At 40.5% G+C, this 25609-nt stretch overlaps 1 protein-coding gene across 1 annotated transcript in view; it reads left to right on the top strand.

Annotated features, from left to right (window-relative positions):
• LOC311072852 (uncharacterized protein) overlaps positions 1-24648 on the top strand; it is a 59786-nt gene extending 35138 nt beyond the window's left edge. The window contains exons 2-7 of the mRNA XM_084098155.1: positions 3475-3639; positions 9336-9390; positions 9492-9579; positions 10650-11176; positions 18208-18327; positions 23904-24648. Coding sequence (XP_083954281.1) covers positions 3536-3639; positions 9336-9390; positions 9492-9579; positions 10650-11176; positions 18208-18327; positions 23904-24350 — 1341 coding nt within the window. The 5' untranslated portion in view covers positions 3475-3535 and the 3' untranslated portion in view covers positions 24351-24648. The remainder of the gene's footprint in view (positions 1-3474; positions 3640-9335; positions 9391-9491; positions 9580-10649; positions 11177-18207; positions 18328-23903) is intronic.
• Positions 24649-25609: the final 961 nt, after the last annotated feature.

Below are 25609 nucleotides of genomic sequence, written 5' to 3'. Positions count from 1 at the left end.
AACCTTTTTTTTGTTTGTGGTTGTATTTCTTTAAATGACGCATTTAAGCTGCTGAAAGTGCAGGTTGAAGCATAAAGAAAGCTTTTTTTCTGTGGTAATTCAAAGAAAATGCACATTGCTCTGCGACACATTGCTCACTTGCCATTTCCTCTGTGCAGAAAAATGCACTGCTACACACACTTAGATTAAAGTTTGTGTGTGTGTGTGCGCATGTATATGTTGCGTTTGTGCGTTCATCAGCGCTGCCATGGTGAGAGATGGGAACAACAGCGATGTATGAATTGTTGCTGGAGAAACCTTCCCATGGGGAAGCACTAAACAACACACTCCTCTAAATACTTGCCCTGTTTAAAGACTCGTCCGAAGCCTAATTCTATCTGTCGGGTTTCTACACCTCCATTTATTTCAGTACTCCCCCCGCTTTCTTTCCTTTCGTCGTTTGGCTGCAGATGTTGCAGGCTTCTCAGCCGCTCTCTCTGGATCCGACGGAATATTTAGGAAATGTGCTGACAGCAGCATCAGACGGAAGAGGGAGGGAGGGAGGGATGAATTTTTGGGATGGTAGAAGGATGCAATAATATCTTTGAGAACAGCGTTTATCTCACACCGAGGCTTGTTTTATAAACCAGGCACACACATGCACGCAATTCACACCCACCATCATAGAAATGGTGAATGCTTTCGGATTTCCATGACCTGCTTTCCTTAGTCGGTCTTTTGTCACATCCCGCTCTCTCTTTCTCAGTCTAATCCTAAGCTTTGGCCACATTTCTACTCTGGCTGCATGCGTGTTGTTTTGTGTGTGTGTTCAGAGGGGAAAGCTCAGGCCATCTTGAAAAATTGATATTTGATCCCATGTGTAAAGGAGAGGAATGAGTCCAGCTAGCTTCACTCCAAACATCATCACCGCTCTCTTTAGTGCATGATGCATGTGCTCAACAACATAGACACAATGATGGATTTCTTCATATGCCAGGCTGGCATTTTTTATGACATGATGACTAATGTCAGGACCAGGTGCTGTTTTATAGAAAAATAGTGAGACTAAATTGTCATGCTGGATAGACCTGCCCACTGGCACTTTGAAATCTCAAAAAAGACATTTTAATATGATACATACAGTATATACACTACTGTTCAAAAGTTTGGGGTTGGTAAGATTTTATTTTAAAATGTAATTTATTCCTGTGATCAAAGCTGAATTTTCAGCATCATTACTCCAGTCTTCAGTGTCACATGATCCTTCAGAAAACATTCTGATATGATGATTTGATGCTCAAGAAACATTTATTATTATTACCAATGTTGAAAACAGTTGTGCTGCTTAATATTTTTTTTGTGAAAACCCAACCGTAATGTTTACTATAGGATTTGTTGATGAATAAAAAGCTCAAAAGAACAGCATTTATTTGAAATAGAAACCTTTTGTAACATTATAAATGTCTTTACTTTCACTTTTAATCAATTTAACGTGTCCTTGCTGAATAAAAGTGTTAATTTCTTTAAACTAGCCCCAAACTTTTGAACGGTATATATAGCCTATTATGATTCTCTGTGATTTTGTCACATAACCCAGCAGTTGTCAAACTGCTTGTTGCTATATAAGCTTGTTGCATTGCATCTGATTAGGACAAAGTATAATATCACATTACTTATAAACCATATAACTGAATGTTCATGTAACATGGTATTTACATGGTACTTCAAAGGATACCATACCATAGTAGCTACTACACATTCAAAAAACATAGTATTTACATAGTAAGTGAACTCTCTTTACTCATGTTGCATTAAATCATCACAGGAAGCTGGACGAGAGCATCATATATTACACAGTGACTTTATCTTCATGATGACTGAGACGTTAAAGCTTTGCAATGGTTAGCTTAGCTTTGCCTGTATGCCTCAACAACTAATATTAAACTTCATATTTAATCCCCGGCATTACTGTACACAGAGACAGATTAAACGGCAGCCATGTCTGTCACTGATGTATCCAAGCAATATGAAGGAGTGCAAGTGATTCGAGACACATTTAGCCAGCGTTAAAAGCAACTGGCAGAGATAGGCTATTTTTATAAAAAACTTTAATTTAAGTCAAAAAGTTGCTGAATGTAAAAAAAAAAAAAAAAAAGTAAAGTTTTTTAGTTTTCTTCTTGCTTTAGGTAGAGTATATTGGTCATAGTAGGAGCATGTGAGCTGCATGGGGTAAAATAAATAAATGCATGCAAAGCTAAAAAAGCTAAAACAACTGAATAATTAATGCTTGCTCCAAACCAAAACTTCCAAAGCTACAAAAACAGCACTTTCACACAATTACCCTGTTTATATGTTAAATGTTTACTTGTTGTTTACTAATATTTAGACTAATGTTTATTTAATGTGAATTTTCATTTTAAAGTGCATCTATTATGCGTCTTTGGATATTACCTTTCATGTACTGTGTAATATGGCTGTTTGTGACACAATAGACTGGGCCATCTGACCAATCAGAGCAGAGTAGACCAATCACAACAGACTGGGCCATCTGACCAATCAGAGCAGAGTAGACCAATCACAACAGACTGGGCCATCTGACCAATCAGAGCAGAGTAGACCAATCACAACAGGCAGGGCCATCTGACCAATCAGAGCAGAGTAGACCAATCACAACAGACTGGGCCATCTGACCAATCAGAGCAGAGTAGACCAATCACAACAGACTGGGCCATCTGACCAATCAGAGCAGAGTAGACCAATCACAACAGGCAGGGCCATCTGACCAATCAGAGCAGAGTAGACCAATCACAACAGACTGGGCCATCTGACCAATCAGAGCAGAGTAGACCAATCACAACAGACTGGGCCATCTGACCAATCAGAGCAGAGTAGACCAATCACAACAGACTGGGCCATCTGACCAATCAGAGCAGAGTAGACCAATCACAACAGACTGGGCCATCTGACCAATCAGAGCAGAGTAGACCAATCACAACAGACTGGGCCATCTGACCAATCAGAGCAGAGTAGATCAATCACAACAGACTGGGCCATCTGACCAATCAGAGCAGAGTAGACCAATCCAACAGACTGGGCCATCTGACCAATCAGAGCAAAGTATACCAATCACAACAGACTGGGCCATCTGACCAATCAGAGCAGAGTAGACCAATCACAACAGACAGGGCCATCTGACCAATCAGAGCAGAGTAGACCAATCACAACAGACAGGGCCATCTGACCAATTAGAGCAGAGTAGACCAATCACAACAGACTGGGTCATCTGATCAATCAGAGCAGAGTAAGCTCTCAGAAAGGAGGGGACATTGAACAAACTGTTTCAGACACTGTGAGAAAAGAGGTGATGCTGCAGTGCATAATATTTTGTGTTTTGACCTAGTAAACTTGTTGTTGGAAAAATATTGATATTAAACATCTTGACATGCCTTGACCCTGTTTAAAAGTCTTTTTTCTGTTATCTCTTTCTGTCTGCAGGTGCCCTGGACGAGCCGTACGGCAGGACCTGTGTGTATGTGTGTGTCTGCAGCTCAGTGGAATGTTTTCAGATCTCCCCAAGGTGCTGATACTGGGGGCCATCGCAGCGGCCTCTGCCTTCGTGGTCACCATCCTTATCGTCTTGGTGTGTGTGGGGTGTCAGAGGTGAGTGAATACACACACAGACTGCAAACACCTCTTACCTATAATTCTAGGGTGGAGAACCAGTTGTTCATCATATTCCATATTGTAAAGGGATCATGAACTGCATTGTTTTATAATGTCTCCTGGGGTGCACTTATAATGTTAGTATGAATTTATAAATAAAAGGCATTTTTCCTACCCTGATTTTATCCCTCTGGTTTGAACGCTCTGTTTGAAGGGGCGTGTCTGCTGTGAGACTTCAGTGTAAATGCCCACTGCTGTGATTGGCTGACATCTTCGCATATGAAATGTGGAACTCTCTCGAAAACTTTTAGCACGTTTTAACTATTACAGCTCTCAAGGTTAACTAATCGTGAAAAGTGTTGATTATAGCATTATATTTATATCTATGGCATTATATTTAGATTGTGGCATGTGAATGCAGTGATCTCATCTTTGCAACTTGATTTCTGCACACTAACGAATTATTTCATCATAACTAACAGTGCAATGTAAATAAGAGATTCGTTGATTAAAACACGAGTTTTGGCGAGAGTACAGAACTCAGTCACTGATAAACTCGCGCTATTTGATTGACAGCTCCAGCGATTGTAAAGGGAGCATTCTTTGATCACTTTCTGTATATAATTTAATCAGTTTAAATAACATATTATTTTCATCTTACGAAGAGAAACAATGTGAAGTCACTGATTTGATTTACTGACACATTTCATGTTTACTGATGTTTACATCTTTCCACTTGTAAATTACATCTTTCCACTTCAAAGAAGGCGGAGCCTCAGAGTCACACCTACCTAGTACGTCATCGCCACGGACCAATGGGAGTTCAAAGATGTTTACCAGCTGGACAACTTTTCCAGAAAGTTTGCTTTAGCAGGTTGTTTCGAACTTCCAAAACAAACTTTGGCCTGATTTCATTCGAAATTACATCACACCAGTTCATTCTTCGATTATGCTTAAATGCACCTTATGCAAGACTTTAAATCGGATTTGTTATATCTTTCTGTTACAATCTGAAATATCTCATCGTGTGGCACTGGCAACTGCTGAGTAGGAGCAATAAGAACTGAATTTCTTATTTCCACATGTTCTTCCTCAAAAGTACTGAAGAATCATTAATTGAAGAATCGTTAAGGAACTGGAATTAAGAGCAATCAGAAACCAAACCAGGATCCTTATGATTCCCATCCATAATGCTTCTTTCCTGAGCTGTTTGTTCGTTTGCACATGAAAGTGTTTCTGCACAGACGCGCCCCACTCATATGTCAAAAGAATGCGTCGGCTTCTTAAAAACTCTCCCCCACTCTTGTGTCAGGGCACATCCTCCTCTTTTTCTTTAGTTCTATCTCTCTTACTGTCTCTATCTCTCATTTCCCGCTGTGGAGCGACTTGATGAATGCTAATATCACTCCTTCAGCAGATTGCGTGCCCTCTGTAGGAGCCGTTTCGCTGAGAAGTTAAGCTCTGCGTCGGATGCTCGTTTGTGACAAAGACTTTTGCTTCGGGATATTACAAGGAACGAAACCCTCAAACAAATCAGATTCACACACTCTCAGGCATTGTTCTATTTCTGTTTTGCGTAACGTTTCACAGAAAAGAAGAATAGGGACTAGACTCTTTTGTTGCATTTTCACCACAAAGTCATGTTTGTGCTTTACTGCAAAACAACTTGCTCTGAATTGTTAGAGCATGGGAATACAAGCTAACTGTACAGAAGCCAAGTGTGTTTGTTTTAGTGTCATTCCAACGGTAAAAATAGAGGTACACTAAATACGGCTGAAAATGTGTGCTGGCATTGCAGCAAAGTCAACAGATGCGTAACGGAAAACACACACTGAGCTCATTGTTCTGAGATACACAAATTATGATTGAGTAAAACCCCTTTCTCAGAATTGAAATGTTCCATCTCATTTCCATTGAGGGGTTAAAGGGATAGTTCACCTAAAAATCTTTTCCTCATTTACTCACCCTCATGTTGTTCCAAACTATATGACTTTCTTCTGTGGAACACAAAAGGAGATATTTTGAATAATGTTCAAGCTGCTCTTTTCTATACAATGAAAGCATATAGTGGCCATAAAATATAAAGTACCATAAAATATACTACTCATACACTACATTCTGCAGCTCTTAAATATAATCTCGCCAGGTTTGATGTCAAAGACGCCAAACGCCATTCATTCTTGCATGTTTTTATCCAATGCCAGGTTGGAAATGGAGGGGAAGATTTATTTATTTTTTGCAAGTAATTACTTAAATTTAGCAAAAAAATATGTAAAAATGACCTTTGTTCACATCATATGACCTCAGAACAGTGTTTTTATTGTTAGCTAAAACTATTACAAATAAATTTTGGTAAATAAATCTAAATTAAAATAAAATATAAATATTAGATTAACATAAAAAAAAACTTAAAAGAAGAATAAACATGCTGCCCTGGAAACTTAATGAAATTAGTACTAAAATTACTAAACCTAAAACTAAAATAAAAATGAATTAAAGGTTGTAATTCAGTTCATATAATGTGGGAGGTTCAAAACAGAAAGAAAGAAAAAAACTAATAAAATGAAAAGCACATAAACAAATTTACTAAAACTAAAATGAAAGTGAAAACTGAAAATATAAAATAAAAGCTAATTCAATATATTAATAAATACTATAATAGTATATATAAAAGATACTAAAACAACACTTCTTCTGAAGACTTGACTGCACCAGACATATGGACTACTTTTAAGACACTTTTATATGGTAATTATGTCATTATATCATTATGTATTCAACATGGAATAATAAAATATGTTAATACAAATATACTTTAGTTACTTTTTTAGGAAGTAACACAATATTGTAACACATTACTTTTACAAGGAACTTTCCCCAACACTGATTGTAGGTGCTTTGATTTTTTTTTTTTTTTTTGATTTTTTTGTTGAATCAAAATTAATTTTGTGAAAATCAACATTGTGCCTTTAAACTGAGCTTAACTTGAACTGAACCTGGAATATTCCTTTAAAACATGGCTATGCTGATGCTGTATTCATGATTGCATACGCAGAGTGCAGCTGTTATTTTGCTGCGTGCAGCTTTGCAGTATGTACATTCTGCAAGTCATGTGTGTGTAGACACAGGGTCACTAAAACCGAGGTGCAAACGTGTCCCTCCGGCCTCCTGAGTTCTGACCTTCACCGGGGAATGGAGCGATACAGCCCTCGCAACTACAAACAAACAGCAAACACTGTCATTACGGCTGTGACTTCTTAGTTCTATGAGGCATATGCATTACGCTATTTTACTTTTTGAATGTCTTATCTATTCATCCATAAACGCCTTCTTATTTCCATAGTTTAAGGGTGTAAAACAGAGAGAGGAGAGAAAATCCTCTGTTTCACAGATTTGCGTAAGTGTGAGAGATGTGCGTAGCAGTGGATGTTAAAAATGGGGTAAGAGTGAGAAGAACCAAAAGGTGTGTGAAAAAAAAAGTGTGTATTTCGCAGGCTGTTGGATTGGTGGAGTGAGAGAAGCTATAATTGATGTCACACCTGGTGTGTGTAGGGAATGAGAGGAAAAGAAAAGCAAGGGAGGAGGGATCGTCAGGGTTACCTATCCATCCTCTCGCTCTCTCTTCCTCCACCACACCTGCATCACGTCTAGTCCCTCATGATTACATCATCCCAGCCCTGCCAACCCCACAGAGAGCCATTACAAACACTCGCTGTAGTGGAATTTTACTTCCTGGCATATTCAAGAGTGCAGAATAGCTCTGTTACAAAAGCCAGCGAGCTGCATGTCTATAGTCTACTAAAGAAGCAGCTTTCTAGAGGCCAATGCACACTTGACTTGACGACAGACGCCGACCAATGCAAACAATCTCCATGTACATCACTTTCCAGACCAACAACGCTTGCCTGGCTAACAAAAATATGTTTTAAGAATTTTTGCTAACCTTTCCATTAAGTTATGAAAACGTTATTTCTGAATGTTTCATTATTTTCTATTATTCAACTATTAAAGTTTTAAAAAAATGTTTATAGTAAAGATGAATGGAAAAAACACTGGAACTAAGCCTGGAAAAAGTTGATGATCGCAAGGCGCGTTTCCATTACAGATTTGCGCAAAACTTTTGCGATTTTTTTTAAATGTCGACAAAAAACTATTGCGAAATGATGGCGTTTCCATTGACCGATCTTATGCGACTAAAACTTCATTTTTTCCTCTCGTGATAAGTAAAATCATCCCAAAAACCATGGCAACGGACGTTGGTAGGTTTATGTATTATATCTCAGCCAATGCACTGGCCATTATTATTAATCGAAGGAGATGTGTTTTCCAAGCATTAATGGTAAGGAACGACCCTTATTATGCTTGTGAGCGGCTCATATGAGGTGTTTCTGGGTGTTTCTCCCTCATTTCTACTTCGAGGTCTTGATTGTGGCATTTATTTGAGGTTTAGAATCCATTATTCCTGTAATTCTTTTGTCTTATATGAATTTAATAAAGAACTCGGTCTCGTATTCTGCCCAAACACACCGCGTCATCTACGTCAGGTGACCTGTAAATGCGCAAAAACTGTTTCCATTGCAGTTTTGCGAAATATTTCTTTTTCGAATTGCCTGAAAAACCACCTCATGCGAGCGTAAAAACTTTTTTGCGATAAATGGGAGTTTTTGCGAAATCCATTGAACGTATTTTCAATTCGCAATTTCAATTTGCGCAATTTGAAGGGTAATGGAAATGCGGCTACTGTTGTGCTCTACAATTTCACGTCACACAGCAAAAACATTAAAAGGCACACACAGATATTGAGTTAAATTAATTTATACTTTCCATTGGTGAATGAAATTTTTGCTCTTGATTTGCCCTCCATCTTGGATGTGTTACAAAATGAGGTATCTTAAGAGGGCAACATGATGGGCCCTATTTTAACGATCTGAATGCATGGTCTAAAGCGCACGGCGCAAGTGCACTTAGGGTGTGTCCGAATCCACTTTTGCTAGTTCAACGATGGGAAAAATGGTCGGCGCCACCGGCACATGGTCTAAAAGGGTTGTTTTGGGCGTAACGTGCAATAAACCAATCAGAGTCTCATCTCCCATTCCCTTTAAAAGCCAGTTGCACTCGCGCCATGGCAGAATTTGCAAGCGGAAAAACTGACCGCTTCTCTAGCGAGGAATTGGATCTGCTCCGTTAAAGCGAGGTTAAAGCACGCAAGCAGACCATCTATGGGACAAAGTGTACGCGCGTTGTGCACCCGCCTATAGGCGCATATTATTAACGCGCTCTTTAAATAAATATATATATATATATTGCGCCATTGACTTTAGACCAGGTTTTCGTTGATCAATGGTGTAAAATAACAACATGCCAACAATGCGCCTGAACACACCTCGTTTTCAGACCAGCATGTCCATGGGCGCACAAATGGGCACAAATGCATTTGCTATTTAAACAACGTGGCGCAGGACGTGAAAATGATAACTGCGTCGGGCTGAATCTAGCAAACACACTTGTGTCGCGCCTGGTGCCGCAAAGCTTGTGTCCTTAAAATACTAACTAGGTTGGCATCTCACTCGATTTGGGAACAGAGCTAGTATTGAGATATACTCATAGGATGTTCCAATCATTAAAAACTTTCTCTGCATGTATGTTGTATCTTATGTTGTCCTCACAAAGAGTGTGTCTCATTTTGTCTGCAGAAAAAGCAAGAGCAAACATGGCCAAGCCAACGGAGGGGGTCAGAAATTGGAAACAGTGAGTGCAAATAAGTATAAATGAACACACACACACATTCACACAGTGTAATTATGGACATGGATGTACATACGTATACTTGATAATGTTTTGTATCACAGGCTGCGCTGCGCCAGTCCAAGCTGAACTCAATGAGTAAATCTGACACCCGCCTGCATGACATGCACAGGCTGCCCTGCAACGCCAACGGTGAGAGAGACAGAGAGAGAATTAACTGCTCTTTATGTACACACATACTCATTTACTACACACACACACACACATATATGAACGGGCCGACGCAAGTGCGTGCAAAGGCTGACGTCTCCAGAGGCTTGTCATGCTAAGATGTTTACTAGTTCACGTTCCCACTTCCCACTGCCACAAACGTGTGATCTGCAAGGCTGAGAAAGACAGTTGTCTAGCTATAGGCAGAGAACACACACGTCTCAAAGCCTTATATACATCAGCTTCTGATCTTTTACATCCAGACCAATGGATCCTCAGCTCCATTTAGTGTACACAGATACACAAAATAGGAAGAATAACAAAGTCACAATTATGTAAAATTCAACATGAAATCAAGACTGATACTATTTACTTAGGTAATGCGTGCTCCTGGTTGCAGAATGCTAGATTCATCAGTCCACATTATTCCAACTTAACCCCACCCAAGAAAAGAATATATACCAAGTTCTGTCATGAAACTCTAGATGGTGCAGGCTGATGGGTCCTTAACTTAACTAAAAGGCACAAGCTGATTGGTTCCGGTTGCATTTGTAGCCAACGAGCTACAGAAAGAGACTTTTAAATTCTTAAAGTCTCCTCTTTCTGACACACCCATTTCAGGTCCTAGAGTTTCTTCTAATGAGCTGATGAGTTGAATCAGGTGTGTTTGATTAGGGAGACAAAGAAAACGTGCAGTGTTGGGGGTCCTTCAGGTCCTTCTGCTTTAGAAGACAAAAATTCACATTTTTATTTTAAACTGAGTTGCCAATGAAGTTTCATGTTGGCTTTTAACTCATTGTACTGTATGTATGCAGGTTTAAAGATATGTCAATTTGTGAGTGTGTTGAAAATACGAGATAATCAAATAGTAATGGTCTGCCCTCTTGTGTGTCCCTGTAGTAATGTCAAATGTGACATTTTTAATGACCCTTTGTAATATGTGCGTATTCATTATTTTATCTGATATCTGACTCCAGACTGTCTTTAGTCTTAATCCTCTGATTAATCTTTCCCATCTCTCTCGTCTTAATCCGTGTTATTCGGATTGACAGGCGCCCCTAAGAGCCGGCCGGCCAGCATGGACCTCCTGCTCCTGCATACCCGCCGCTCCAATTCTGACCTCCGACCCAGCCCGGCCCGCCAACTGCCTCGTGTTCCCAACAAACCTGACAGCGAGGAACGTGAGCACACCTACTCCGAAGTTTCCCGCCGCGCCTCTCCCACGTCCCACCCACCAGATGACGGCCTGTATGAGAGCGTTGGAATCAAAGGGGCTGATAAAGCTCCTCCGCCTGCTGCCCTTGCCCCGCCGTCAACCAACACGCCCACTCAGCGTCGAGCCCACAGCCCGACGTCCAGTGGGAATGGCCAAGGTGGAAGCAGAGGAGGCGTGAGTCAAGAGGCGGTGACAGCAGAATATGCCTCTATACGGAAGGTGAAGAAGCTGGAGCGCGGCAGGAGGGAGGAGGTGGTGGAGGATGGAGAAAGGGAGCACCAGAGCGTGTCCAGCAGCGAGTCCTCCAGCAGCACCTTGCCTAGGAAAACCGTGGAACCATTTCACCTACCCAATTTCCCAAAGGTGATGACACAGATCAGCCACACATCCAAAACAGTTATAGTCAAAAACATGTTCATAACCAAAAATGGGCAGCAAAATCCCACAGAAACCTTGAAGGGGGGACTTGGTCCATGTATGGAAGGGCTTTCGCACCGGGTGGTTAGCCTATAGGAACTCAATTATAGGTACTAGCCACCAGGGGTGTCCCTAGAGAACTAAATGATCCCCTACGACCATTTTCCTGGTTGCATTTGCACCGCCAGTTGGAACTTTGAAGTGACGTAAGCCATGACTTTTATTTTGACTGCGCTGAGAACGACTTAGCCAGAGCCTGAGCACACAGCGCTCCCATTCTCCATCTTCATTACTTTACGGCCTGTTTAACAGTCCTATCTAATACATTATTGGATAGAACGGTTAAACAAATAAAGTAAATAGTATACGAAAAAGTATTGTATCGTTTGCCGTGTGATTAGACGGTGAGACAGCAAGAGTAGACGGTGTTAACTAACAAAGAATTTTCTGGCGAGTAGTTTTTCACCGTCTATGATACTTACATTTCGCGCATGCGTCGCGTCTGAACGCGTTGTTGTCTTTGGAGCTCCATCGATTTGATTTATAATTCTTGATTTTTCCCTTTAAACTCACTTACAACGAACATTTTCTACTTTTCCTCACTGAGGTGCTTCTCAATGCTGTGATCATCGGCAATTCCATCGTTCGGCACGTACACGCTACGTTAGGTAAAAGTAAGGTGCACAGTCACTGCTTTCCTGCTGCTCGTGTTTCTGAAATCGCTGCTCGCGTTCCCGAGATTCTGAACGGTGACAAGCGCGTCGGTACTGTGGTCCTGCACGCGGGAGTGAACGACATCAGGCTGCGCCAGACGGAGGTTCTGAAGAAAGACTTCAGGAATCTGATCGATACGGTACGCAGCACATCGCCTGAAACAACGATCATAGTGTCAGGACCGCTTCCCACGTACCAACTAGGACAAGAAAAGTAGTAGATTATTTGCGCTAAATGAATGGTTAATGTCATGGTGCAATGAGCAGAAACTGCTCTTTGTAAATAATTGGAATCTGTTTTGGGAGCGTCCTAGGCTTTTCCGTGCTGATGGCTTACACCTAAGCAAATTCGGAGCGGATCTTCTGTCGGATAACATCTCCAAAATGTTAAATACCTTTTGACTAGTAACCAAAAGTCCAAATCATAGTCTCTGCTGCACCAATTTAACTGATATAAATACTAGTGTAGAACATTGCATAGAAACTGTGTCTATTCCTCGTTTAATGAGATCAAATAATAAATTTACTGCAGGATCTAGGAAAAATCTAATTGTTATTAAAACAGAAAATGTTGCTATTAGTAAACAAAAACAATTTCTAAAGCTAGGTCTTCTAAACATTAGATCACTCACACCTAAGGCAGTTATTGTAAATGAAATAGTCACAGATAATAGCTTCGATGTACTTTGCCTTACTGAAACCTGGCTTAAACCAAATGATTATTTCGGTCTAAATGAGTCTACCCCAGCAGGATACTCCTATAAGCATGAGCCCCGTCTGATTGGTCGTGGCGGCGGTGTTGCAACAATCTATAGAGATATTCTCAATGTTACTCAGAAAACGGGTTATAAGTTTATTTCGTTTGAAGTACTTGTACTAAATGTTACGCTCTTAGATGTTAGAAAAACTTCCCTATTATCTCTAGCCTTGGCTACCGTATATAGACCGCCTGGGCCTTACGCTGATTTCCTAAAAGAGTTTGCAGATTTTCTCTCAGACCTATTAGTCAATGTCGATAAAGCATTAATTGTTGGAGATTTTAACATACACGTAGTCAAGCAAAACGTTACCGGACCAACCCATCGCTTTAATCATACACTCGATTTAATTATATCACATGGAACCGATCCAACCGATATAGATATCATTCCACAAAGTGATGATGTCACTGACCATTACATGGTAACTTGCATATTACGTACTCCTGTAATATATAATGCTGCGCCGCGTTATCGATCAGGCAGAACAATCCTTCCATCCACCATAGATAATTTTTCAAATTGCTTATCTGATCTGTCTCAGCTGCTCAGTGAACCCAAACAAACAGATGAACTAGAGGAATTAACTAGCACTATGAGCACCATTCTCTCTGGAAAATTGGATATTGTTGCACCCATTAGATTAAAAAAGGTCAGAGAGAAAAGTAAAGCACCATGGTACAACAATACTACGCATGTTCTAAAGAGAGAAACCCGTAATTTAGAGCGTAAATGGAAACAAACTAATTTAGATGTCTTTAGAATCGCATGGAAAGACAGTATGTCACGTTATAAAAAGGCCCTAAAAGCGGCCAGGGCTGAGTACCTCCGCAAACTAATAGAAAACAACCAAAACAATCCTAGATTTTTATTTACCACCGTGGCTAGACTAACAAATAAACAGACGTCACCTGAACAAAATATTCCGTTACAGTTTAGTAGTAATGATTTCATGAAGTTCTTCACTGAGAAAATAGAAAACATCAGAACCACAATTGTAAACGTTCAATCCTCAATCGCGCCTTATAATTCAGCCTCAATTATCACGACGCAAGAACAATTACAGTGCTTTACAACTATAGAACAAAAAGAGTTAAATAAACTTATCACTTCATCTAAAACAACAACATGTTTATTAGATCCTATACCAACTAAACTACTGAAAGAAGTGTTACCTATAGTGGAAGAGCCTCTCCTCAATATTATTAACTCATCTTTATCTTTAGGTCATGTTCCAGGAACATTTAAACTGGCAGTTATAAAACCTCTCATTAAGAAACCACAATTAGACCCGCATAATCTAGCAAATTATAGACCCATTTCAAATCTTCCTTTTATGTCTAAAATACAAGAAAAAGTGGTGTCCGCTCAACTGGGCTCTTTCTTGCAAGAAAATGACATCTATGAAAAGTTTCAGTCTGGATTCAGACCGCATCATAGCACTGAAACTGCGCTCGTTAAAATTACAAAAGATTTACTTTTAGCATCTGACCAAGGCTGTATCTCAATACTAGTTTTACTTGATCTTAGTGCTGCGTTCGATACTATAGATCACACAATACTCTTAGATCGACTACAAAATTATACTGGTGTTCAAGGACAAGCATTAAGTTGGTTCAGATCATACTTATCTGACCGCTACCATTTTGTCTATTTAAATGGAGAAAAATCGATCATAACTCCAGTAAACTATGGAGTGCCGCAGGGATCTGTGTTAGGCCCTCTGTTATTCTCAATATATATGCTGCCACTTGGAAATATTATAAGGAAACATGGAATTAGTTTCCATTGTTATGCTGATGACACTCAAATCTATATTTCATCACGGCCAGATGAAAACGCTAAATTATCCAAATTGACAGAGTCTGTTAAAGATATAAAAGATTGGATGACGCGCAATTTTCTTTTATTAAATCCAGACAAGACAGAGGTACTAATCATCGGTTCAAAAAACCGCCCACAAAACCTCTCACACTACAACTTTAACATAGTAGGATGTCCTGTTACTTTATCCTCTACAGTAAAAGACCTGGGTGTTATACTAGACTGCAACCTGTCTTTTGAAAATCATATTTCATGTTACAAGAACAGCCTTTTTCCACCTTAGAAACATTGCTAAGCTACGTAACATGCTATCAGTTTCTGATGCAGAAAAATTAGTTCATGCATTCATGACCTCGAGACTAGATTACTGTAATGCTTTGTTGGCCGATTGTCCTGCGTCCTCATTAAACAAGCTACAGTTGGTCCAAAATGCCGCCGCTAGAGTTCTTACTAGATCAAGAAAATATGATCATATAACACAGATTTTATCATCACTACATTGGTTACCTATAAAGTTCCGTATTAATTACAAGGTATTGCTACTGACTTATAAAGCGCCAAATGGCTTAGCTCCAGTCTATTTAACGGATCTTCTATCACCCTATAATCCATCGCGCTCTTTAAGATCACTAAATTCGAGGCTTTTGGTCATACCTAGGATATCCAGATCCACCAAAGGAGGGAGAGCATTTTCACATTTAGCTCCAAAACTCTGGAATAGTCTTCCTGTTACTGTTCGTTGCTCAGACTCGCTCTCCCAGTTTAAAACTAGATTAAAGACGCATCTCTTCAGCCAGGCATTCATATAATACTTTTAATCTTACAGTTAAATCCGACCTCTAGTTCATAAACGCCAGAGGAGAACTGGCCCCCGACTGAGCCTGGGTTCTCCCAAGGTTTTTTTTTTTTTCTCCATTAGGTCACCTGATGGAGTTTTTCGGTTCCTTGCCACTGTTGCCTCTGGCTTGCTCAGTTGGGGATATTTGGGGATATTTAATTTAATTAATCAATCAATCAACAATACTATTGATCAGCATTACCAAACGTGGACGTTTTCCACTAGAAACAAGCATTGATGTATTATTTTAATTTAATACTGTGAAGCTGTATTGTGAAAAGCGCTATATAAATAAACTTGACTTGACTTGACTTGACTTGATTGATGCCCAATGTCGCTAGCTGTGTAGAAATATATAATCATGTTTTTATTGGTCCCTTCAAAGTCACGTTGGATTTCCTGCTTAGCGTAAAGGTTGAGAAGTGCCTAGACTTCGGCGTCGGGCCATCTATCTCTGTTTTACATGTTCGTGGAGTATAGGCTATAAACTGTGTGTTTACACAGCTTTTTAAAAATGGCAGCTGCCATCGTTTCGCAAGCGTTCGGCCAATCAGCGTACACTTATGTCACTGGTAGTTCCTATTGTGCTGGTTTAGACCCTACTCTGAAGTAGGATCTATATTTAGTCCCCCCAAAAATACAAGAACACCCTAGCAAGCAACTAGATCAACTCAGCAACCATAGAAATGCACCAAAAACCCTCTCAGAACAACATAACAACCTTATAGCAACCCCCTAGCAACCACCCAGAAAACTCCTGCAACCAAATAACTTACTATAACCTCAGAACAACTTAGTAACTGCTTAGCAATGCCCTAGAAACAATCCTGGGCTGTGTTTCCCAAAAGAATTGTTAATCAATTATGGTCGCAAGTTCCACTGAACTCTATTTTTAACGACAGAACTTGTGACCATTGTTGTCTTTGGGAAACACACCCCAGAACAACCCAGCAACCACATAGTAGCACAACTGCATGGCAATGTCCTATCAACCAGCCAACCACCTAGTAGTGCACTAAAACCTTGCAACAACTTAGCAGCTGCTTAAGTTAGCAACAACCTATCAACCACCCAAAACACCCCAGCAACCACATAATAAAGCACTACATACTTCCCAGAACAAATTATCAAATGCGTGGCAATAACCTAGCAAACCCCCCCAGAACAACTTTGCAATTGCATAGCAATGCCATGCTAACAACTTAGAACACCCTAGCATCTTTAAGGTAGCCTACTCTCATTTTCTTCATAAATGTAAGTCTTTCTAATGTTGATGTTCCTGTAGCTCAACTAGTAGAGCATTTAAGCAACGCCAAGGCCATGCATTCTATTTCCAGGCAATAGACATGGAAAAAAGTGTTTTTTGTTATAATTGTCTGCCATTTGCACAGATGTAAGTGGCAAGTACTTGAATGCAGAGCCTACTAGTGCAGTTATATGTTTTGACCACTAGATACTGCTGTTTCATATAAAAATGTCCTACATTCACCAAACTGAAGCATTAGCTAAAATCTTCATGACTGATTTGAATGAATGATGACTTTTATAGGGTACATTTTTCAGAATTTTAGATTTTAAATGTTTTAGATTAAAACAGGTTAAAGAAATTAACATTAGCAAGTGTTAAAATGTTGCCCATAATCTAACTCATTTAAAAGTATAAAGCAAGTTGACATAAAATTAAAGATACTTTAAAGATAAAAAAAAAAAATACATAGAAGTGATGCAATGTCGGTGGTTTTAGCTAATACTCTGTGCTTCTGTTTGTGTTTCACCCATATTTGTGTTGGTCTGTCAGCTGATACCTGTTTATGTTGTGTGTGGCTTTCAAGGACAGATACGATTTGCAGAGCGCAGAACAGCATGTGTAAAGATGGTTCCTTTAAAATGGAAAACACTCAGACAATGATCGGATAATGATCCTGTCTTCCTGTTAACTCAGCACTGCTCTACTTGTCTTTATTTGTGTCTGTGTGTGTGTGGGGTGTGTGGTGTGTGTGTGTGTGGGTGTGTGTGTGTGGGGGGGGTGTATGATTGTGGTGAGTGTGTGTGTGTATGAGTGTGGTCAGTGTGTGTGTGTGTGTGTGTTTGTGAGTGCCATTTGTTTGCCACAAATGGAGATTAAATTTTTCTTTGTCACGAGTTTGTTGATTGACGGCTTGTTTACACATGCATGGTATTGTACAGTATTTGGTGCATACCTGTCTTTCTAAATCTAACATACAATAGGCTTACTTAATGTTCAAGCAAAGTTAAATAATATGTACTGTGTGTGTGTGTGTTTGACCTGCATTACTTCCGAGTCTGCATCTAGAGTAAATATTATTGAAGTGTGTGTAAAAGTGATCATGCAATGTAGTTGTGCAGCAAATGTGTCACTCCAGTGCAGTGGGCCTGATGATTATGTAAGATTTTTTGGCTGGCTGCCCGTCCCGCCATGTGTTTTTTTTTGTTAAAGGCATCAGGGAGGAACCACAGAGAGCAGGTAGTGGCTTCAGCCAGGGAAATAAATAACGGCAAACACTGTAGCCATTCATCTGTTGCTGGTATTAATCATTCATACAGGAGGTGTGTTTTTTCCCCTCTTTAATCATTGACTCTTTATGCGTCGTACATATCTGCTCCTGTAATCATTAACTCACAGTGCACTTCCATTGTAGAAACAAACACCAATATGTATGAAATTAAAAGAACAGTTCATGGCTTTTCACTTTCTTTCTTCCTTCCTTCTGTGGGACACAAACGGAAAAATGGACTGGCCACCGTTCAGATGACAAAATTCAGTGTGTTATCAGCCCCTCGAGGGGATCTGACCACCCTGTGTGTTCCTCGTGTGTCCAACAGGAGGCGGTCTTCATGGGCAACGGGGAGCAGTACATTTGGAAACCACCAGAAGAGGATGAGATCATCGTGCCAGGGGTTCCTCAGCTGGAGAACGGACACAGCCATCCCACCGCCGTGGAGGTAACGTCTCCCTCGCTATTCCAGCACCGCAGACGGGGTCAGGACATTTGAGTCTAAGTTTGCATGAAGGGATCAGGTTGCAGACTTTGACATTTGACCCCTAAAATCCAGGACTCATTCGCATACATTTCGGACCTCTTTGGTCTGACCTTTGTCCGTCAATAAAGAGCGTTTTCTGGCACAGGAAGTGAGTGGAATGATGGTTGCAATCTGATAAATTGTGGCTAGAGAGGAGAGAGAGAAAGTTTGAGCCTTATACTCTCCCTCCCCCTCTCCTCTCTCTCTCTCTCTCTCTCTCTCTCTATCGCTGGCTAGGAATGGCATGACTAACTGTCAGGTCAAAGGTCTGTAGATGGCGCTTGTTGAGGACTGTCAGTTCAGGGTTGGTGTGAGGGAAGGAATATGAGCACTCTGGGTCAGCCTGTGTTTAATCGGTTTCCTGTGGCCAATCAAAACTTACAAGCTGGATTCAGTGTTTACAGCAAAGGGTTAGGGTTAGGGAAGAATACTAGATCCTATTAGGAACTTACAAGGACCATTATAAAAATAAAATAATCTTCATCAGTTTTGTCTTGTTTTCCAGCGGAAATATCGAAACCTCCTGAATATCAACAAGATTTACTAGAAAAGCTAAACTGTGTAATATAATAGTTTTAGACTGATAAATTAGACTTTTTGTAAAATATACATTACTGTTGAAAAGTTTGGTGTCAGTATGATTTTATGATTATTATGAACCCAGACAGCAACATCGTGTCGGTCCAGATTCGGCCCACTTCTGGTACGTGTGGAATCCACATGTACCAGATGTGGCCCGGATCTGGCCCGGATGTTGCTGTCTGGGAATACTTTTATTCAAAAACATTTATAATGTTACAAAATATTTCTACTTCAAATAAATGCTTTAAAAAAAATTCTATTCATCAAAGAAGCCTGAATAAATGTCCCAGTTTCCACAAAAATATTAAACTGTTTTTATCATTGATAATAATGTTTGTGGATCATCAGATCATCATATTAGAATGATTTCTGAAGGATCATGTGACACTGAAGACTGGAGTAATGATGCTGAAAATTCAGCTTTGATCACAGGAATAAATTACATTTTAATAGATATTCAAATAGAAAACAGTTCTTTTGAATTATAATAATATTTCAGAATATTAGTGTTTTTACTGTATTTTTTATTTTATTTTTATCAAATAAATGCAGCCTTGGTGAGAAGAGACTTTTTTTTAAAAATATTACCAACCCCTAACTTTTGAACAATAGTGTATCTCAAAGTTTTTTGCTATTTTTTGTAACTCCTTTGGCTCAGATAGAAGTGTTGACTGTTGTAACCGTTGAGCTGAAAACACTTCTCCACGCTCTTCTCTGCTCATTCCTTCTCTTGCCCAGACACGCCCAGATTCATGTCACGAGGTGGGTGTGTGAGTGTGTGGGCGTGACGCGGCCCTCTTAACACATTTACTGAACAAATAACATCTGTGGACCTTTCTGAACATCATGATTTTAGATCAAAAATGACATACTGTACAACACTGTTTAAAAGATTACTCTCTTTTTCCTTTTTTAAAAACAAAACAAGGAAATTAGTACTTTTATTCAGCAAGGGCCCATTCATTTGATTAAAAGTGACAGTAAAGACATTTATGATGGTACAAAAGATTTCTGTTTCAAAAAGATGCTGTTCTTTTCAACTTTCTATTTATCAAAGAATCAAAGGATCATGTGACACCGAAGACTGGAGTAATTATGCTGAGACTTAAGCTTTGTCGTCACAGGAATAAAATACATTTTAAAATATATTCAAATAGAAAACATTTATTGTAAATTGTAATACTAGTTCACAGTATTACTCTGTTTTACTGTATTTTTGATTAACATAAATGCAGCTTTGGTGAACATTAGAGACTTCAGGAATAAGCTCAGGAGATAACCACGCTTAACATAAGCAATACTGGACAATGAAACAAAGGAAACTGAGGGCTTAAATACAAGGGAGAGTAATCAACTAAACAGAAATAGGTGCATAAACGAATTAACAACCAAGGAAAATAATAAAAGAAACACAGGCAAACCAGTTGCGGGTTGTAAAAACTGCATGTATAATTATTATATTATATTATATATCAACTTGGATGTTTAAGTAATTTCAACTTAAATTACATTGAACTGACTTTTAAACGATTCAACTTATTTTGATGAGTTAAAGAAATGTAAAAACATGTTGTCACAACTTATTGATCATATCATTTTTTACATTGTCTTTGACTTAAAAGATCAGTTTTAAATAGAAAAACATATTCAAAGTATTATGTTGATATTACTCCTGTGCTTACTTAATTCGAAATCTCCGAACTGTAGCGCCACTGTGCTTTTGTGTCAAGTGCAAACACACCAGTGAGAACGTGTGTATGCACACATACAACAAGACATACAACAGAGCTGCTTCAGAAGACTGCATTTGTAAGAAGAGAAAAAAGTGTGTGTTTGGGGAGGGGGAGGGGGAGGGGAACGGGGGGGTGAAAATGCAAGGGAATGAAGCAATATGAAGGGGAAAGAAAGAGAGTGAGCGAGCAAGAGGAAGGATAAAAACCTCTCAAGGCTTTCTCAACAGCTGCAGAGAGTTTTGAAACCCCCGTCATTGTGATTTCCTCTCGCTCTGCAAAGCGCTGCACAGCACGGTAAACAATGCTCGACACGAAGGAGAAGAGATCAGCGTGGCGTACACACACACACACACTCACACCTGGGAGTCTCGAACAACATCGAACTCAGCGGTTTTCTTGAAATCGGCTGGTTCGGTCATGCCTGAGTTCAGACGCATGCAATGCCTCATGCCACGGCCTGCAGATTATCCAGTACAGGCTAAAATACTGAACGCTGCAGTGTCGTTAGAGGTGTTAACATGACAAACACAGTTTGCATGCACAGCTCTATTCATGCCATAACATCTCCTCAGTCTTTACACACGAATGTCATAAAGGTCAAAATGTGAGTTGAGCTCTTGACTGGGATTTTATACATGCCATTGAGCTGGGAGTGCTAAATGCCATCTAGCAGAGAGAGGGCATGTGAGGTTACCAGAGCGCGTGCATGCACACACACACACACTTGTAACGGACCACATGGACATCTTCCCACCCATTTACCTCCTGTCTGGTTAGCAGTGTTAATGCCGTTTCAGTGGGCTGCTGTGGTGAAAGTTTAACAGGCTTATCTGCAGGTTAGGTAACACTTCTGCTCTCTGCAGCCAGATAAGAGCGTTTACACTGGCTCTGTCGATCACGGGCCAAAGTGGGTCATATTTCTGCTGTGTGCAAGCAGAGTCCTGTTACCACGCATGCCTCCGTCAAACACTCACCGCTGTGGGCGTTTATGTACATATACTACATCTTCAGGCATATTAGAGGTTGTGTTAACTCTTATCTGTCCTGTTGTCTTTTACTTTGCTAAGCAATTGTCACTGTTACTATTGATCAAACTTTGAACAAACCCCTAAATCTGAGAATTAAACTTTGACGTGGGACTTGTCCTGCAGGATTTGTGCAACGCTCATGAATGAGACCTCAAATCGTGGACCTGTTGAGGAGAGGTGCATGTGCTGTTAATATTCTAAGGCTACATGTGGCCCAAATCCGACTCAGATCTGTTTTCCTCATGACAGTGTGAACAGCTCAATCCACATGGAATCTGATCTTTTCCATTCCGATTTCTCCCACTTCCATATGTGGTACTAGATCCGATACAGGTCAGATTTTGCAATGCGACCGCAATCTGAACAGTCATCGGAAGTCACTCTAGATCAACATTCGTCTAATGGGAGTCACTTCAAAGATTTTACATACCCGACGTCTAAATCTGCTGGCTTCAGTGGCAGATCACACTATAAATAAACGTGTAATTATTTACTTTAATGTCCTCCGTGTTTATTTCCATATGACAGCATGCTGTGTGACGTCTTTTTATCGTTCTTTTGCGCATGCGGGTCAGTTCAGGACCATGATTTGTTCCAAGTGGCAACCTTCCTGTCTCTCTTGAATCCAACATGGAAGTGACTTAAACTGCAATTCATCGACTGGCCGCTAGAGACAGGCTCCAAAAGAGAGTCAATCCCATTGACCCCCATGTTAATATGCCCAACTGTACAGCAGAAAAATATGTTCACAGCCTGGTGCAAAAAGTGTTTTTGGTCTATATAGCTAATTTTGCCCTTCATGACAACTGTGAGGGGGTGAATTTTTTTTATAACTCATCCGTGTAAATAATATTAAGCCTTAAAGTTCTACATAATTAAGGGCATGGCCACTTGAGTGACAGGTGGATTACCGCTGATGTCACTACTAGTCGTTTGTCTGCTGTCTGTTAGCGTCACGTCACCTCAGCTAATCCCGCCTCTTTGCCCATTTTCAGTTATCTGGGAGTGACGCGCTGCCAAGATGGCGACGGCCGGCTCCGCCCACTTTGGGCTTCAAAAATACTCTTCAGAAACCTATGGGTGACATCACAGACTCTACGTCTATATTTTTTTTACAGTCTATGGGCCCTATCTTGCACCCAGCGCAATTGACTTTGTACACCGACGCATGTATCATTCCTATTTTGCACCCGCGCACAGCAGACTTTTCCCTCCACAGACGCACGTCGGTAAATTAGGAAATGCATTTGCGCTCCCGGGGGCGGTTCAGTGAAAAGAGGAGGCGTGTTCCGGCGCAAACGTTCCCTGGTGCTATTTTGCAGGTTTAGAAAACCATACATTATTACAAGGAAAAATATTAACACACGAGGGAAATCATTGTTGTGTCCACGAAGATGTGAAAAAATAGGCATAAATCTAGCTTACACATTTACCCAAATTTTTATATGCCTGTTTAACCGAAGCTAATTTGGGTGTGTTTCTCCCATTCCCATACAATGTCACTTCTCTGTCTTTTACGGCCCTGTCGAGAACGTTGGTCTCCTCGGCTGTGAACCGCTCCTGGCGTCCGCCTGGCAAATCTGCCGTTATAATAGGAATCCGCCATGGAACAAGCGCGCCTGCTCTTAAAGGGAATGTGAGATGTCGCTCTGATTGGTTTATTTCACGATACGCCCAAACCACACCTATGAGTAATGAAGCTACTTCAGACCTACCCATTTTAATTTGCGTCGGGCGCAAGAGTCATTTATCCCGCCGGTATAATAGCAATAGCGCCCGCCCACAAAGTTACTTGTGTTTCGCGCTTGATACTTGCATTTCAGATCGTTAAAATAGGGCCCTATGATCTGTTCACACTGGAATCTGATATTGGCCACATTTAAAACAACAATGTGAACAGCTATATGAAAAAAATCGGATCTGAGCAATAAATCGGAATTGAGCACTAAGGGTTGTAAGGGTTGTTGCAAATTTGTTCTGCACTCTAAAATCGGCGTGTTTCATGTTTTTTGGTAAGCCCTTCAGCACTCTAACTGTAACTTGAGAATCTGCTCCACAGGACTGTTGTTGTTACGAAATCCACTTTGGCACAGCTGATCTTTTGCACACTCTTGAGTGTTTCTCATTCTGCGGTTCTCTCTCTCTCTGTCCTCAGATCTCTGACATGTACTCTACCGTTTGTAAGACCCTGAAGAGGAGACACCAGCAGGGTCAGAGCCAGGAAGAGAGCAGGCCGATGGCCTCTGCTGCGCCCCAGGAAGAAGACAGGGCTGCCGGAGCTACAGGGGAAGAGGTGTGGGGGAGGACCGGCCCCCAAGAGGAGCCCTGCTACGAACCTGTAGGCGAGAAGACATGGCCCCGGGGCCCGGCGCTGGATTCGGACCCGGCTTACGCCACCATCGATTCCCACCGGAAAAGGGAGAAGCTGGCCAGCAACACGCTGAAGCCCAAAAAGAAGCCCGCCCAGGGTCCGGGCAGAGCCATGACCTGCGAGAACTTTTACGAGACAATCGGCGATGTGAAGCAGGGAGCAAACGCAGCGAGCACCACCACTATCTTTACCTTTAACGACGGCATGGAAATGTACGTTACGGGGCTATAAAAAACAGCCTGACTTAAACCGTCAAATGAAACACCGACAGAGGGGGAAAGAACAAACTGCAGCCCTCTTGTTCTGACAAATGAAACGATACACACAGCTTAGAGCTGCCAAACACACGCCAACCTACAGTACATAACCAGATGACCAATGTATATTTATTGGAGAGCAACACTCACGCAGACAAAAACAACACTGAATTGGCTGAACCAGGCCTACAGACGGGCGGTTTTTAGCATGCTCACCAAATCCAGGGATCTAAACCGGTTTTTCCGCCACGCTACAGCAGTCTCTACACTGCAAAAAAAAATATTTTTCTCTTGTTTTTCAGTAAAATACCTAAACATTCTTAAATCATGAAACATTTATTTGAGAAGTAAAATGACATAAAGTCTTGTTTTCTGAAAAGAAAAACATCAAAATTAAGTGACTTTATGCTTGAAACAACAAATGTCTGCCAATGGGGTAAGAATAATAAAACTAGTTTTTCATTTGAATTAAGTTTATTTCTCTTAAATAAACTCGTTCACTCTCTTACCCCATTGGCAGATATTTTTTTCTTGTTCTAAGTATAATCACACTTAGTTTAGTGATTTTTTTAAGGTTAGATATAGATACAACTTGCGCAAGCCTAAACCCTCTTTTGTCAGGATTTATTAAAGACATTAGCTATGAAAAAGCATGGACAGTTATTTTTGCGGCTAACCTTTTTTGAAGCTTTCCCTTTCAGATGCAAAATTTACGAGAGGAGAGTTTTTGAATGAACAATGTACTGTGGTTTACTCAGAATTGCGCTAGTCATCTCTCTGGTATTTGCGCCATTTATTAACGTCCAAAAAAGCATGTCTTAACCCATTTTGCGATAGTTGCTGTAGGAGGGGCGTGGTAAAAGGAGGAAACATTTTTCTCCTCTTGGGCATAAGGAACACAGGCAAACAGGAAAATCCAAGAACAGGTATGAGAATCACAACCATATCACAACCATAACACAGCGCACAAAAGAGAGCACCCCAAAAAAGCAGTGTGAGACATACTAGAATTCGCAACGAGTGACTGAATAAACAGGGCTTATAGAGGCAGAGTTAACAAGGGTAATGGGGCACAGGTGGCAGTAATCAGAACATAATGAGTCCAGGCAAAGGTTTATGGGAAATGTAGTTCATGATGGAATGGCAAAGGACTAGGGAATGTCCTCTGGTGGTAATCAGGAGCACTCCAGCTTGTGGATGTAACGGGTAGATTGCGCTGGTCATAATGGAAAT

Source organism: Abramis brama (assembly GCF_963993115.1).
Source record: "Abramis brama genome assembly, chromosome: 22".
NCBI classification, from domain to species: Eukaryota; Metazoa; Chordata; class Actinopteri; order Cypriniformes; family Leuciscidae; genus Abramis; species Abramis brama.
The sequence above is the reverse complement of the archived record's forward strand: the minus strand, read 5'-3'. Positions and strand labels throughout refer to the sequence as shown.